The 15,831-nt window shown below is 44.7% G+C and overlaps 1 protein-coding gene across 3 annotated transcripts in view; it reads left to right on the forward strand.

Moving 5' to 3' along the window:
* The window catches only part of LOC141438921 (uncharacterized), a 44,013-nt gene extending 29,796 nt beyond the window's left edge, over positions 1-14,217 (forward strand). For all 3 annotated transcript variants that reach the window (XM_074102986.1, XM_074102989.1, XM_074102988.1), the window contains exons 2-7: positions 4,837-5,033; positions 8,577-8,681; positions 9,193-9,426; positions 9,588-9,790; positions 10,958-11,036; positions 12,814-14,217. In XM_074102986.1, the coding sequence (XP_073959087.1) occupies positions 4,884-5,033; positions 8,577-8,681; positions 9,193-9,426; positions 9,588-9,790; positions 10,958-11,036; positions 12,814-13,068 (1,026 nt within the window). In that variant the 5' untranslated portion in view covers positions 4,837-4,883 and the 3' untranslated portion in view covers positions 13,069-14,217. The remainder of the gene's footprint in view (positions 1-4,836; positions 5,034-8,576; positions 8,682-9,192; positions 9,427-9,587; positions 9,791-10,957; positions 11,037-12,813) is intronic.
* Positions 14,218-15,831: the final 1,614 nt, after the last annotated feature.

Below are 15,831 nucleotides of genomic sequence, written 5' to 3' on the forward strand. Positions count from 1 at the left end.
TAATGAGTACGTGTAGTGTTAGTTGAATAATGTATATGACGCCACCGGTATACTAGATCGTTAGCCAACGCATGCGCCGTCATGCTGCATTGAGACAGCACGAGAAATATCGTACAAGTCGTTACATTGCGGCGCCTTGCTGTTATAGATTTCTGAGTGTATGCACCGTTTAAATGAGGAATGTAGTTGTAAGTTTATACGCGACGGCTGCCGGCGCTGGCGCAACAAAACCTCTCATTAGAATCGCGCAGCTAATTGCCATTTTTACCTAAACGGACACCATTTGGGTAATTGTGTCGTCCATCTTTTTTAACTAATGAAAGATATAAGAGTTCATCCATATCACCAGTCGTGCAGTCTCAAGCGAGTCGCACATAATATGAATTAACACGAAAATTTATTCACGTAATATATTTAATTTTAATAAGTTTTATGCTGATTGTATCCTTTGTCGACTGTACTCGCATTGAAATCCAACTTAAATATATAAGTCACCTGCATTAAGGTGATTTTCCACCGGCGAGACGAGACGAGACGAGGTGAGATGAGAATTGAAATGTGTACGGCGGTGCCCGCGGCGGCTCGCGGCGGGCGCGCGAGAATGCATACAAATTTCAATTCTCGTCTCGCCTCGTCTCGTCTCGCCTCGCGTGGAAAATCACCATTAGTCTGCAACAGCGGAGTGCACAAATATCTAACTCAAAACAGTAGGAACCGGCCCCAGAAATAGAGCCATATCAGATAGTTATGCATGATATTGCTGCTGGTGACTGACCCAAGCCAATTTTATCTAGAAAAGTAGGTGAAATTCGAGAAGGAATATTTGGAGGCAACATACCTTGCATACGGACATTAGCAAATTAAATAATAGATTCTATTAAATAGTATGTAGTAATTAGGGTAATTCTATAACAACACGTTAAAATATTCTCATCACACGCAGAGGCTCAAGCCTCACGCTTATGAAATTAAATTCGTCAACATAATAATGTTTATTGCATGTTATGAAATGTGATAACTCCGCAGCTCTCACTACCGCGGGATAACCTGTCTGTTGCTTAGGTTGTTTGTTATGTTACACTAATGAAACGTTTCCTCACGTTCTTTTGTTGAGTCTATCTACCATATCTACGGAGCCTGATTATTATTAACTTATTTACCTATATTGTTTAATGAATGACTAATAAATACTAATAGCTTGCAGCAACTGTAGTGTTATAAATGCTCGGAGGTCACCGCGCCGGCGCTGTGTACTTTCCGTCCACTCTGTGACTAACTTTAAATTGATTTCATATCGCAACCCAGCATTAATGTAATGCAATTTATGCAGCAACGATGCAGTGCAATTTGTATGCAGTAAAATGCTCTTTGTTGACCCTAACACTAACTATTGCATGGCTTTAGTGTTTCTTCAATTCGCGGATGCTGGACGTGAGCAATACAAATTGTTTTCCGACAATAGGCGATAAATCGTTGACAGGAGCTCGGTAATGCGAGCTTTTTCTCTGCGACACACTTGTCCAAACACTTGTCGTTGCGCAGTGTTGCCAACTTATACTTAATCGCCAAATACATTGATTTATTTCTCATCATTTTATCTTACATGTAGAGTTCAGGAGGAGGTTTTTTGATATTTCCAATCTGCTCTGGACCCGCGTGGGAACTACAGCCATTTATTATTATGACAGGAAGGTTCTGGTCAGCAGTGACATGTATACGGATTCAGTGGGACCATATCAATGTCAATGCAACTTACACACCGATTTATACATTTCGGCGACTTTTTTATCAGTTTTAGATTTAGCTACATTTGAAGCCAATTCTTTTTAGCGAGCGAGTGAAATATCATGCAACGACACTAGTTATACAGATGTGTGATATAACTCTATGCTAGTTGCCATGTCTGGTTGTGTTGAAACTGCGGCGCCGCCGGCCGGGCCTGCGTTTCGAGATCATTAATATCGAGACCAGCTGGTTTATTTCGTTGCCAAATTAAATGTTAAAAATATACATTAGGGAAATTTTGTGTCCCGCGTTGCGCCAGCGCTGCGTGGCGCAAGCCACGACAATCAATTAGCCTGCGAACTGGTGAAACAGTAAACCTCAAGGTTTCGACACATGCTATAGAAAAATCAAAAATCAACCAATTCGATCTTCGTTCAAATAAGGTTCAAAAATAATACAAAAACGGAGAATTTTGACTGTTTTATTGAGTGTTCTTTCATTTTATCCACTTCGCGCAAAAACACCCAAAAAAGGTTTTTCCTTACTCCAAAAAATGCCAAGGCAATAAATTAAGGCATGGGGAAGGGTTCCCTATGCTATTTTTCTACCAAAATATCTTCTCATTCCTTTGATACCAGCCAACCTCATCAAAGTACATGAGTTTTATAAAAAAAGTAACTTTAAGTACTAAATAACTGACGACAAACAACGCACAGCTTAAATCACCGGCTCTAGTCTTTAAACTTGCATGGTAAACATATTGAGGGTGCACCGCTCTAAGGGTTTTCGAATTTCCCACGGGATAGATTGCTAGCAATTATTTAATTCTCAAACAGGCGCAAAACCACGGGACAAAGGCATAGGTAGTCTGTAATCTAAAAATCTAAAATAAAGTATCTTCGGGCATCCTAAGCAGTATCAGTGTATCGTAAAACGTATTATTTGCAACAAAGTCGGATCCGTGAAGATTGTAATCGACCGGCAAAGGTTGTAGCGAAGAGCGGCGCCGCGGGAAACAGTTAGTCGGCTTAGTGGAGCGGGACAGGCGCCCGCGCACCGGATCACCGAACGGCGATCACCTCCTGCACCATGCAACAAAGGCATGCAAAGGCTTTTACTACTAAACACATACAATGGCTAATTATTTTATAAATAGCATATTTGACTGGGTATGCAGATTCTGGCAATTATACAATCGTAAAGTCATTGATGTAAGACGTATTATACAACGCGCGGCGCCCGCGCCACCTCGACCCGCATTCGCAAGCCGTGGTTCATTTAAACCATGCTCGCCATCGCCATGCGTCAGTCAAGTGACTTGACAGGCTTTGCACACTCCAGTTAAATGAATATCCTGGAAATTTATTTCGTAACTCGCAAAAAATACTTCGTGATCGTCATTATGTAACATTTGCATGAAAAAAAGTTCAAGATGCAAATTGCTTTACTTTCAAGTCGTCATTCAGCACTAATGAAACACGAGGAAAACCGTCGCTTCTCACCACAGTACCAATACTTCTTCCGGTATATGCTTCATCCCAAAAGATGTTTGGGCTACTTTACCTGAACGCCACTGTTGTAAATGTTTTTGTCGGTATGTTGTTATGCTATGAACTACACTAATTTTACTTGCTTCTCCGCCACCACAGTAGAGAAACAAAGTTAGTGTAGCTTATGCTTATTGATATAGACCTCCACAAACCCCTGCACCAAGCAGCTATGTCTTTGACGCTCTACGCACCTGTGATACCCCTCGTCTACGGATCTCCATGGGTGGCGGTGATTGCTTCCTATCAGGTGACCCGCATGCTCGTTTTGTTTTCCCCTTCATATAAAAAGTACATTTTGAAATCCGATCAATATAGTTATGGGTAGGTAAATTTGTCAACCACGATCTTTCTGAGACACAGCTCAAAGATATCTTTACACTTCAGTACCTTGACACAATTTCATAAAAAAAATAATGTTCAAACATAACATGATTGACACAAGATTGTAAAAGAAGTACCTACGTACATAATAATTATGTATTCCCAACTAATGTTGTATTCCTACATTCGTATACTTGATCTCTAATAGTCGTTCACCTGCAATTGACTGCAATTAAAGCACGCAGAGTAAGGTTGGAGAGCAGGGCAGAGGGCAGCCACCCCCGGTGTCGCAAGCCGCCGACGCACGCGCAACCCGCGCGATACTATCGCAGCCGCGACTGCGCGCCGTTTCATACGTTTATGGGCAATTCATGCGCATTACTCATGTAAACTTTGAAGCCACTTAGTCAATTGTGTACGAATCCTGCGCAACGTTTTGTAACATGTTTTATCATAATTTTATTAGTCTATACTTACTATTACCATGGACATTACTAATGATATATAAGTACTAGACTTTGCCCGCGGTTTCGCTTACGTTAACTATACGTCTGGCAATTGAATTGAAATTCCAGAATTATAGTAAGAAACGCGCGAACAAAGATCTTTACTTTTTATCACGTGCCGAAATGGCCAGTTTAATATATTTCATGTTTCTAAACGTAGTGGTTGAGATTTCGGATTTAAAATGCGGGTATTTATCCCGATTCCGTGGGAACATCGAAATCAAAGCTAGCATTGCTACAGGTATAGTAGACCAAGAAATTGGTTTGCCACCCTAAGGTTTAATGTCATTTGTAGCGCTTAAAACGCCAAAGCTTATTTCCACTCACAAGTCAATGTGATAAATCAGCCTTATTGTTTTATTTCTGAAGTAGTAACTATCATTAAAATTTGTAAAGCATTGCACTTTCTTGGTCGACCATACTAATATTTCATTCGAATCTGTTTATCCATTTTACATAGAAGGTGTTCATGTCGTTGAATTTCATTTGTTGCCAAATTTACGTCCAAATGTTGCCGTTGAATTCTGTGACCTTTATCGAAAATAATTATTTTAAGCAAACACAATCGGAGCTCTTATTAGGTGCGCTTGATTCGACAGTTCTCGAAATAATCTGGGTTTCGCGGTCAAGGAGAAAAACGCGCTTTACCAGTCATGTCGTTACATAATACCAAGAGAAACTAAACACACAGGACTGCTATCATTTTATTAATGTTGGTATGTTTTCGTTTGCAGATATTAAGAGAATTCGAGGCTCGTAGAGCGACGCACACACAGACAGAATGAGGTCGACTTTGTTCCTGGCTGGCGCATGCGCGCTGCTAATGGTAGCGCTCGCCGCCCCCGCCCCCGCCCCCGCCCCTGCGCCCGCGCCTGGCGACGACAACACTCCAGAAATTATAGAAATCATCGCCCCCGCTGCTAGCGCGCAGGTTAGTTGTCTACTTACGTACGAGTACTAATACACTCCTTGATGACGACCAGTGAATTTTTACAAACACAAGTTCTGTCTCTGACCGTTTTAAATGATAACATAACGGATAATTCACGTCTGAAATCGAGCTTAGCTCGACATGTTTCGGGTTTTGAGGTGTTGTGCGCTGGTATTAGTTTCGCCGAGTAGTCGCGCGAGCAGCGTGGCGGCGCGTTGCTCCTAAGAAGAAGGGCTACGGATTAGCCCGAAACATGTCGAGCTAAACTCGATTTCAGACGTTAGTTATCCGTTACGTTATCATTTAAAATGAGTGAGTCTCACGGCAGTTTCATGTTTAAAACTGTCTCTGAGATCTTTGTTTCATCCCTCTAGACTAGAAATACTTCTTTTTGACATCGAATTAAGGTCTGCAGGTTCTGGTGATAATTTTTTGTTCGATCCTCATCTGTTTTTCGATACTAAAAGCGCCATTCCAGCTTCGTGCTAAGGTCTCTACGCAGTACAAGATACCGTATCATATCATGACCGTAATAGGTACTGATAAGCAAAAAAAATTATAATAAAAAATTGAATCGACTACAAAAACCATGAAATTAATTTTCTAACAGTCTGAAGTCGGTGCCTCAGCACGAGCCACCTCATCTACCTCACCTCACCTACGCACTATGTATTGGGCTTCAATCACTCCTGCTGGCTCGTGCTGAGGCACCGACTTCAGACTGGTAGAAAATTCATTTCATGGTTTTTTGTAGTCGGTTCAATTTTTTTTTCACGCTTTTTAGTGAAAATAATCTAAGATACAATGTCAACTAACGAAACACAAATGACGGAGTTCTGAGGTAACAAACATAAAAAAATTATAATAAAAAAATACAACCGAATTGATAACCTCCTCCTTTTGTTGAAGTCGGTTAAAAACATATTACTTGTAGCGAAAGTATGAGACTATGCCCACTAGCACATATCGTAACTAATCATCGCCGTCCCGTGTAATGAATGTGTATGCGTTTGACATTCCGTTTGACACTCCGTCTGACTCGTTCCTCTTACGGTCATGGTATAATACGGTTACACATTACACGGTGTAATGTGTACAGACCTTAATCCAGCATAAGCCCCCTTCATTACACGGTGTAATGTGTACAGACCTTAATCCAGCACAAGCCCCCTTCATTACACGGTGTAATGTGTACAGACCTTAATCCAGCACAAGCCTCCTTCATTGCGCCGCGTGATCGAATTTTCAAAACATAATTCCCCTTCCCCCCCTTCAGAACACCATTTCCGATTACGGCGATAATGTTTCCCAGAACTTGCCTTCCTGGCAGAAGTCACATAATAATATCTCTGTCTAGATATCTTCCGTGTAATTATTCGGCCAGTCTTTAGCAGTATACCAAGCAACGGAAGCGCCATTGTTACGATACGGTGACGCAAAGACAATCACCGCGCGCGCAACACTCCTCCGCGACAAACTTTATGGCTCCATTAGAAAGAAAGAAAATAAAAACAAGTATGCTGAGCGGCAAAAAATCTGGCCCTCAAATGTATACAGTAATAGGTCATTTTTAAGTGTTGGTCATAAGCTATCTATCAAGGTTTATGGAAAACTAGCGTTACCCCCTCTTCAATCCGTGGAAAAACAAAAAAAATGCTAATTCTCTATCACTTGGTAATTTCGAACAATCCCTTCTTTAACTCACCCTATACATACATTCTCGTATAAGTACAATATTCTAAGGAATATTGTATTATCAGTCAGTCAGGTATACGGTATAAATGTTTTAGGCTGACGGCACCAATCATGGACATGTTAAGCACAGTAGTATCCGGTAATGGACAGCAAGGATTCAACGCCTTATAGCTCACCATTCATGAACTTTACCAGTTATGATCATCAGTTATCTGTACATAAGTGTTATCAGTTTCAGAAAAAGTAGCGTCCGTTTCTTAATATATTGGGTTAGAGGAAAAATATTCCATTATTGGTTCCTGACCATGGCTGGTGCCCTCACCTACTACGGAATATAGGTAGACAGTATTAAAATCTAAAATTGTAATTCCGTCAGTGAGTTACTCAGTTTCAGCTTCAACCAAGCCATAGACTTGGCCTATTTCTTGTTTGTTTAGGTCCCCGCGCGCTGCGCCGGCGCGCGCCGCGTGGCGTGCCGCTAATGTCTCGCATTCATCTAGCCGCTAATCACAGTTAATCACACCGCGCACCAATTATAAAGATTTACGATCATAGGACGCTTCCTTCCGACGGAACGTCGCAAACCTTAGTTTAAAGCTGGCAAGATAATTTGATGGAGTTAAAACCAGAGGTTACACTAGTTAACAGTATAGGTAAACATTAAAAGAAAGTGATAGGGACAATGTACGTTGGTGTAGATTACATTTTATATGGACATGAATGAGATAATTGGATTGTAGGTTAAATGAAAGGTAATTATATATTGAAGGTAGTCTTTAAGTGGCTTAGTAGTCGAACTACATCTCGTATATTAGAAGAAAATTGGTCTTAAACTGCCTTTTTTATACGTAGACGCAGGTAAATATGTACATATTAACGTGTAACAGACAATTAACAGACATTAATTTAGTGAAATGGTCTCTTGATTCTTTCTCTTTTATTTTTAACCGAATGTGCAAATTACGTAGTGATGGATGGGTTCCCACTTGTATCATTTTAGAGCTGGTTCCCGTTGTCGGAAGTCGGGCCCGGATTTTAATGGATTTCGGCACATCTGTTCACACTGTACCTAGTCGGTTGTCGGCCAAAACCGCTGCTGGCGCCACTGGCGCTGCTACGGGCCTACGGCCGACGCACGGGCGGAACAAGGGGTGCGGGCGGGGCGGGGTCGACCCCGTCATCTGACTAATATGAACAACGTCATACTCATAGGATGTATAGTTGGTATAGTGCTGGCAAAACACCTGATATTTTTGTCGGCACCGACACAAAATCAGTGTCGGGTAAGTGTGAATAGCTTCATATAAAATGTTCTGCCACTGGAACATCCGATTAAAATCCGGGCCCGACACCCCACAAGTGGGAACCAGCAGTGGTAGTGTCGTATGTCGTGTATCGTAAGTTCCACATGTCGCATGATCGCGTATTTTTATGTCCAAACTAACAATTGGAATACTCGTCGGTGCTACGTGGCACCAGCTATACTTAAAGGTACAAACGTGGACCCATCAAAAAGCTGGTTTTTACGTTACCGGTAAAATCATCAGAGTAGCATTGCGCACGTTGAACATACATTGCGGATCTTGAATAACCCACCGCATCACAACTAGTTTGGTAGCCCTGCAATGTATTGCTAGTTGGAGGATTTTATGACGTGCATTGAGTATGCATGCAGTAGGGCAGGCAGCGGCAACGCTAGTGTTGGTGGCAGGCTGCTTGCTGCGGTCTACGGTGCAAACTACCAACTGCCTACCCTAGAATCGAACGATATACCCCACCCCCCTTTATATTCGAATGCTTTATTGGTATTCGAATGACGTAAGTGACCGTGTGTGGCGGGTGTTCCAGGAGACGCTGGCGACGCTGAACCTGGGCGCGCCGGGCGCCGAGCTCAGCGACCGCAACAAGCGCACCATCGGCATCCTGCGGCAGCTGTTCCCCACGCTCACGCAGGTAACACTCGCTCCTCACCCCCGACCCTCCACCATCAGCATCATCAGCCGGAAGACGTCCACTGTTGAGCAAAAGTCTCCTCCTGACACCTGCATCCACCAGCTACGCGGACTCTCGCAAAGTCATCAGTTCATCTAAAGAGTGGCCTGCCAATGCCTCGTTTCTTGGTTTGCGGTCGCCTCTCAAAAACTAGGAGCAGAACCCCCGATGGCTATACAATTTCAAAGGACAAATGTTGCCTAACAGATCCTCAGAAATCAAAAGATAAAGCGACCAGTTCCCTGACTCATTAATCCTATTTCAGTCCATCGTTTCATCCTTTCAGTTGACCACCTTACCATTGAAATACGGGACAAATGTTGTCTGAGGATTCAGAAGTCCAAAGACGGCGATCGATTCCCCAACCCATTCCTCGTTCACCCCTGAAGCGACGGTTCACTTTTTAGTTTTATTTTCCAGACGGAGCGTCTGATCGGTGCGAACCGGACAGTAGCGTAGTGTTGTGTTCTAGATAATCGAACAGAAGGTGCAGCAGATCACCAGCGTGGTGCTGCAGACGTTCGGGCCCGTCGTGCTGCGGGCGTTCCTCGGGAACCGCGGCGGCGGCGGCGGCGGCGGAGTGGCGGGCGGCGGCGGCGGCACCATCGACATCGACGACGACGACGACGACGATGACGACGCCGAGCCCACGACCACCACGACCGCGGCGCCCGAGCGGCGGCGCCGCGCGCTGCGCTTCAGCCCGGTATGGGCCACCCTCGCATCCCCATCGCACGCGCACTAACCCCAGCCTGCCCGGGACGGCAGCGCGGGCGCGCGCAGACCGCGCGCCTCCATGTCATCGTCATCGTCACCTGCATGCCCCGAGCGTGCCTCGCCCCCGTCTGAAGCTCTGGTCCTTTGCAGGAGTCCCCGGAGCCGCAGCAGAACCTGTTGACGGGCGCCGAGTCGCAGCAGGCCGAAGTGCGGGTCGCCTTCGGGGAGCAGCAGCAGGCCGCCGAGCACCGCGCCGATGATGACCAGCAGACCGCCGCGCAGACCAACAACGCCGCCATCGATGAGATCACGCTCGACGATGCCGACGCGAGCGAAGAAAACAGAAATAAGAGGTGTTACAATCTTTTACCTATTATACGATGGGTATAAAATGACCAACCATACTAATTTGTCTCCAGGTTCCATCAGATTAAAAATGTAAGACTCAAAAAGACCTTAGATACGGTTGAAACATTTGACAATACTCATATACATATACATATGTAGCGTTGAGAACGAACCAAACCGTAAAGTGAATAAAGCCAAATTAGATATCCTTACTAATATTATAAGCAAATGCGAAAGTGACTGTCTGTTTATCAGTTACTTCTTACGCTTAGACCACTAACTGATTTAAATGGGTATGAAGCTCGTGACTAAGAAAGACATAGGATAGCTTTTATTCCGATAATGTTATAGTTTCCGCGGAATAGCGATAAACGAATTTTGCACCGATGAAATCGATAGCAAGAGCTACATCAATATAAATGCTTAGACGAACTTGAGGCGATAACGTGTCCGTCGCCGGCGCCGGTGGGCGCGCGCTCCCACGCCGCGTCACGCGTCAACGTTTTTGCGGCACTTTTCAATTCGCACGAGTCGATTTCACGCATAACCCACTCGCCGCTGTCGCGACTCGCTATGTATATAGCCAGCCAATGCATTCCTTTAATAGCTTTAGGTTCAATGTCAGTTTATCATCGTATCAGCCGCAGGCAGTCCACTGTTGCCACTGTTGGACATAGGCCTCCCCCATAGAACTCTAGTCGCTTCGCTTGGAAGCGGTCTGCATCCACTGTAAATCGGGCTTAACGAGGTCATCCGTCCATCTCGTTGGTGGACGTCCTACGCTGCGCAATGTCAGTTATATGACGTAAAACATCAAAGACTATTCACGTGTCAATGTGAACAACCTTACTGCTCTATTACTCGTAGCTGTTATCCACGACTCTGTCCGCGTAGAATTCGTTTATCGCTATCCCGTAGGAACTATGTAATTTTCCGGAATAAAAACTATCCTATGTCCGTCACCGGGACTCAAGCTATCTGTAAACCGAATTTCATTCAAATCGGTTCAGCGGTTTAGACGTGATGACTTGATGAGGCAACAAACAAACAAACAAATAGACTTACAAACTTTCGTATTTATAACATTAGTGGGATTCTGATATAGGAATGATCACAAAACATGGTAAAGCCCTTACTTAACCGACTGTTCACGTGTTCGCTGAATGTTCCAGATTCCTGAGCTTCGGAGGCTCCAGCGGCGGCGCCAGCGCCGGCGGTGGCTCCGGCAACTTCCTCTTCGACATCGTCCGAGTAAGTCCCCCACCACCTCACTCTAAGTCTTCTTTCTTCTCTCTTCCACCTGACATATCACGAACTCAACTTTTACCTCAATAACTTTCAGATAACAGATAACAATCTGGTTACTTCTCTTTCAACTAAATCTTTTGGTTTATTCGCAGTAGTTCCTTTGGCAATACAGAACAAGAGAATTATTAGCGTGAAAAGAAACTAAAGGAACTGCGAGTAATCAAATCATTTAACATCCACAGTAACATCTATTTCAAACTCTATCAATACCTTTCTTTTCCATTCATCGACAAAACATGCAATGAGACAATGAGACCAACAAATAGTATTTCGGAGTCGTGAGGCCGTAGCAGTAGCGTGAGGCAAGTGGAGCAGTAGGCCCGCTCGGCTGTGGGCTGGCAGGGTGCGGGGTGCGGGGTGGTGTAGACTTCGCTGAGGGCCGGGTGTTTCAGCGGCCGGCGGAGGCGGTGGCGCGCGCGGCCGGCTCCGCGTTCCGTCTGTTCGCCGGCACCGACTCGCTCAACCTCGGCCTGTCCGCGTCGCTGGACTCCTCGCAACAAGTACCTACACGCACACACTCCGCCTTGCACACACTTGTCGACCACCTTCAAACCCCGATGATTATGATCTAAAGCCCACTTTAGAACTTCAAGAAAAATCGCCCAAGTTGTGCATTACTTCTACTTCGCAATGTTATGTGACTTGCACTATATTTTTTGTAGATCTAAACGAAATATTAGTAATCTTTATTCAATTAAATACACGTGAAATAATACATAGAAAAAAACAACTTAAATATATATAAACGTGAATAATTAGAAAAACTTACGAACGTCAATTTGACTAAATACTGGGCTGAATTACTTAGCAAGTTTTTGTTTTGTTTCACACCTGTCTTTGCTTATCTGATTAATGCAGTTATATCTGTATCTTATTAAATCTTACTAGTTACATTGGTCAGATTACTTGTATGACAATGCTAGAACAGTTAACAAAATTGTCTTGCATTAAAAATGTTTTCTTATTCAAATTCTTATCTAGTTTAAGGATCCTCAAGTGTGTGCAATACTTTGTAATACTTAAACAGCACTTTGTAGTTTGTCGGTAGAATTGTAGTTGTGATGCAGAGCAGCGTCGTTGGTCGAAGTCGTCGTCGCTTGTCGCCGTCGTTGACGCGCTGGTCACCGTAGTTTTGAAAGCTAGTCGCTTCTCGTAGTCAACTCATACTATCTGTAGACGCTACTCATTAACAGCTAACACATAACCCGCCTTCCGCCTCCCCTTCTCCACACATCTCGACTTCCTCATATCATTGAGAAACATATCGCAGTACTCAACGTATCCTAACGCACTGGCAGTATTCGATGCACATTCTCTAACCGCGCAATCGATATTACGTCGCCGCTTGCGCAACGCGTCGATACTCGCTCGACTGAGTCGCTTCCGACGCGCGCCTTTCATAACTATGCAACGCGCCGGTCGCTCAAAATTTGAATAGCCAATAACGTTTCGACGCATCGGCTAATCATATTCGTCGTTGGCAAATAGTATTAAAAAAATAGAGCGCGTTGCGCGAGCGGCGTGTGGCAACGGCAACAGCCAGCAGGGCTACTACGAAACTCGAAACTCGAAGTTCGTGTCGTGCGGTCCCTCTGACACTTATAGGTACTATTTAATACGAGAGAGCGAGAGGGATCGCACGACACGAACTTCGAGTTTCGTAGTAGCCCTGCAGCGATGGTACATATATACGGGTGGGTGACGTGAGCGCGTGTTGCAGCTGGTGGCCGGGTCGTCTTCGGGCTCGTCGGGCGGCGGCGAGGAGCCGGCGGGCTCCGACGGCGAGGGCGGGGACGCGGCCAGCGCCGGCAAGGGCGACAACCTGACCGAGGGCGTGCCCGGCCCCATCACGCGGCTGTTCATCATCGCCAACCGCGGCATCGCCAACCTCATCCAGGACCTGATCCTGCGCCTGGCGCAGACCTCCGAGCGGATAGTCAACTTCAAGGCGCGACTCATCACCTCCATCATCTAACGCGCAGGACTTTAGTGCTAGTGTAGTGTGGAGCCAGGGACTGACGCCGCCGGCCGCGACCCCCCCCCCCCCCCGCCCCCGCCTGCTCTCTCCCCTCCCGGCGCGGGCCGTCCCCCTTCCTATAGCCTAAGTACCCTCCGTCCCCGAAGAACCGTTTTTCTCCTAGACTATTAAACTAAATTCCATCAGATCTTGCCGCTGTGCCTGTTCGGAGCGTGTGAGGCCGCGGCCATACTTCGCTATAAATTAATTATTGCTTCTGCTCGTCGCGGCTGTTACGCGTTCCGAAAAACGGACGCATGCAATTTTCGAGTAACTTATTAGTTGTTGATTATTATGAATTGTTATTTACTTTAGTAGTTGCCGAAGGAGAACTCGAGGTGTGTCGCGAGCAGTTCCTATGTAATGTAGTCGGAGAGCTGGCTGCCGACATTTCTGTATGATTTGTTCCTGTGGTAGATATTGTACCGTAAGAAACATTAAAAACCACGCCTAATTTATTTGTTCATGTCTACCTAGGTACCTCTTAGACTGCTGATAAAATTATTAGATCAAAGAAACAAACATCTAAACCCCTGATTTGTAATGATCAAGTTTTTTATGTTTTAAAAAAAGTGTAACTTAAGAAAGCCAAGGAGACAAGATAAATTATGTCATGAGACAGAAAAGGAGCGAGATAGTAATAATGACGTATCAGACAAAGATGAATAGTATACCTCGTCTCGTTGACTTTGCTTTGGTTTGGTCAAAACCATCCTCAAAAGAATAAAATCGATTCGTATTAATCAGGTACCTATCGTTCATCTCAATCGATATATGTCGGTATATTTAATAATTAAGAAATTAGGGTCGACTTGTATTTAATGCATTGTGCGGTCTGAAATAAATGATAGATGAAATGAATAAACATGGACAAAGCAGGTGTGAGCGGCAGCCAGCTGTGCGTGAACGCGGCGCCGTATTTATTGCGCGCGCGCCGGCGGCTCGTAGCTTATTGTTAGGATCGGTATCGGAGTCGGCAGCCACAGGCCGCTGATCTGCTCAAACTTTTTTTACCCAAAACTTGACAATGTCAAATTCGTTTTTACGTTTGTAAATATGTATTATAGCGGAAATTGTGTAAAATAAATTTAGTTAGTTACAACTTTTTTTTATTGTATTATTTTATACCTCCTTCCTTGTAAAATAAAAACTACAAATGAAACTACTTCCAAATCGCTTACAAGCCATTTATTTCGGTACAAGCACAGTACAGTGTAAAAATATAAACTTGTCAAACACATCAAAAATATGAGTACCGCAGACTCTTAGCTTATACCGACGTGAAAGACCATATTTTTGAGTGATTCGAAAAAGTAGATACCTTCATACTTTTACACTTGACTGCGTAACATAATTGCTAAAGACATACTCGGACAATTGATGTACATTGTATCTACCTACCGTCGTCATTGGAGTCTCAACAAAGTGTATTTAGTAGCAAAATATGTCATGAAGAGCACAGTTCTGGCTGAGAGCCGAAGTTCAAACTTACAAGGTAGAAAATCACTCACCGCGCTTTACCTTCTTGAATCTATGTATGTACCTAGTACCTACGTGTATGTAGGTAGGTAAGTAATGACTGAATTCGCAAATGAATGCGGAGCAAATCGCACCGCAGCACTTTTGAGTTGCAGTTAGAAAGTTCAGTTTTAAAATTCAGCTTTTTAGAAGAACCAGAGCTCAACAGACAATTTGCTGTTTCCTATTTTTTTGTCGACAGCAATAACGATAGATTACAAAAGTTAGAAAACATTTTATCACTATGCTTGGAGTAGGTAGATTAATTGGTTGTCCACATCAACACGCCGTGATTCGCGTCAGGATGGTTTCTAATCATGGCTCTTGTACAACGTACTGTCCAACTTTTGTTTGAAACATCTGATCGCTATGCAACGCCATGTAGCTGTAGACGACCAACAGAATAAACGAAAGATCAAACCACACAGCACAGGACAGGGGTCATTCATAAACAACGTCTCCGCAATTTAGATCAGTTTTAGACATTCTTTTTTATGAATCGGAAGACGAGGCGAGCGAGCGAGCGAGCGCGCTGCAGCAGCGGCCGGCGAAGCGCCAGCACTTAATCAATAATTAGGAAATAATAGACCCTTAACAAATGCTGGTTACATAAGATGGATCTACGGGGAACAAGGTGAAGTTAAGTAGTTATTTTAAGCTGGTTATCTGGGTCTGGGTGGACCACCTTTGTTTGCTCCTTATCTTCGCATGTGACAGTCGCGTATCTATATGCCAATCAGCGCTACGCTTGCCAGCCCCGCCCGCCCGCGCAACGCACAATCCCTCATGCTATCTCATTTTTAGCCTAAATGGTGGGCGGGATGAAAGGGATGAAATTAAGAGAGATTATTCAAGAAGGAGTCCACGAGTCTGGCGACGCACCCGACGCAGCAGCGGCGTCGTGCGGCCGCGTCGTTCGCGCGCAGAACAGGCGCCGCGGGGGCGCGGGGGGCGCGGGGGCGGCGGCGGAGGGGGCAGGGCCGCGCCAGCGCCGGCGCCGGCGCCCGCGCCGCCAGCAGGCGGGGCCGGGACACACGCATGCTGGACCACGAGAGGTCGCTGCTGGAAAATATAACGTAACGAATAAATAATTATGCGAATAGGTATCTTGAGATAATGGACTCCGATAAAATTCACCTAGTCCCAAACTAAACAAAGCTTGCATTTGTATCATAGTGTATGTTAGATGCTTGATTGACGTCA

The sequence above is a fragment of the Choristoneura fumiferana genome, chromosome 20 (genome assembly GCF_025370935.1).
Source record: "Choristoneura fumiferana chromosome 20, NRCan_CFum_1, whole genome shotgun sequence".
Taxonomy (NCBI): domain Eukaryota; kingdom Metazoa; phylum Arthropoda; class Insecta; order Lepidoptera; family Tortricidae; genus Choristoneura; species Choristoneura fumiferana.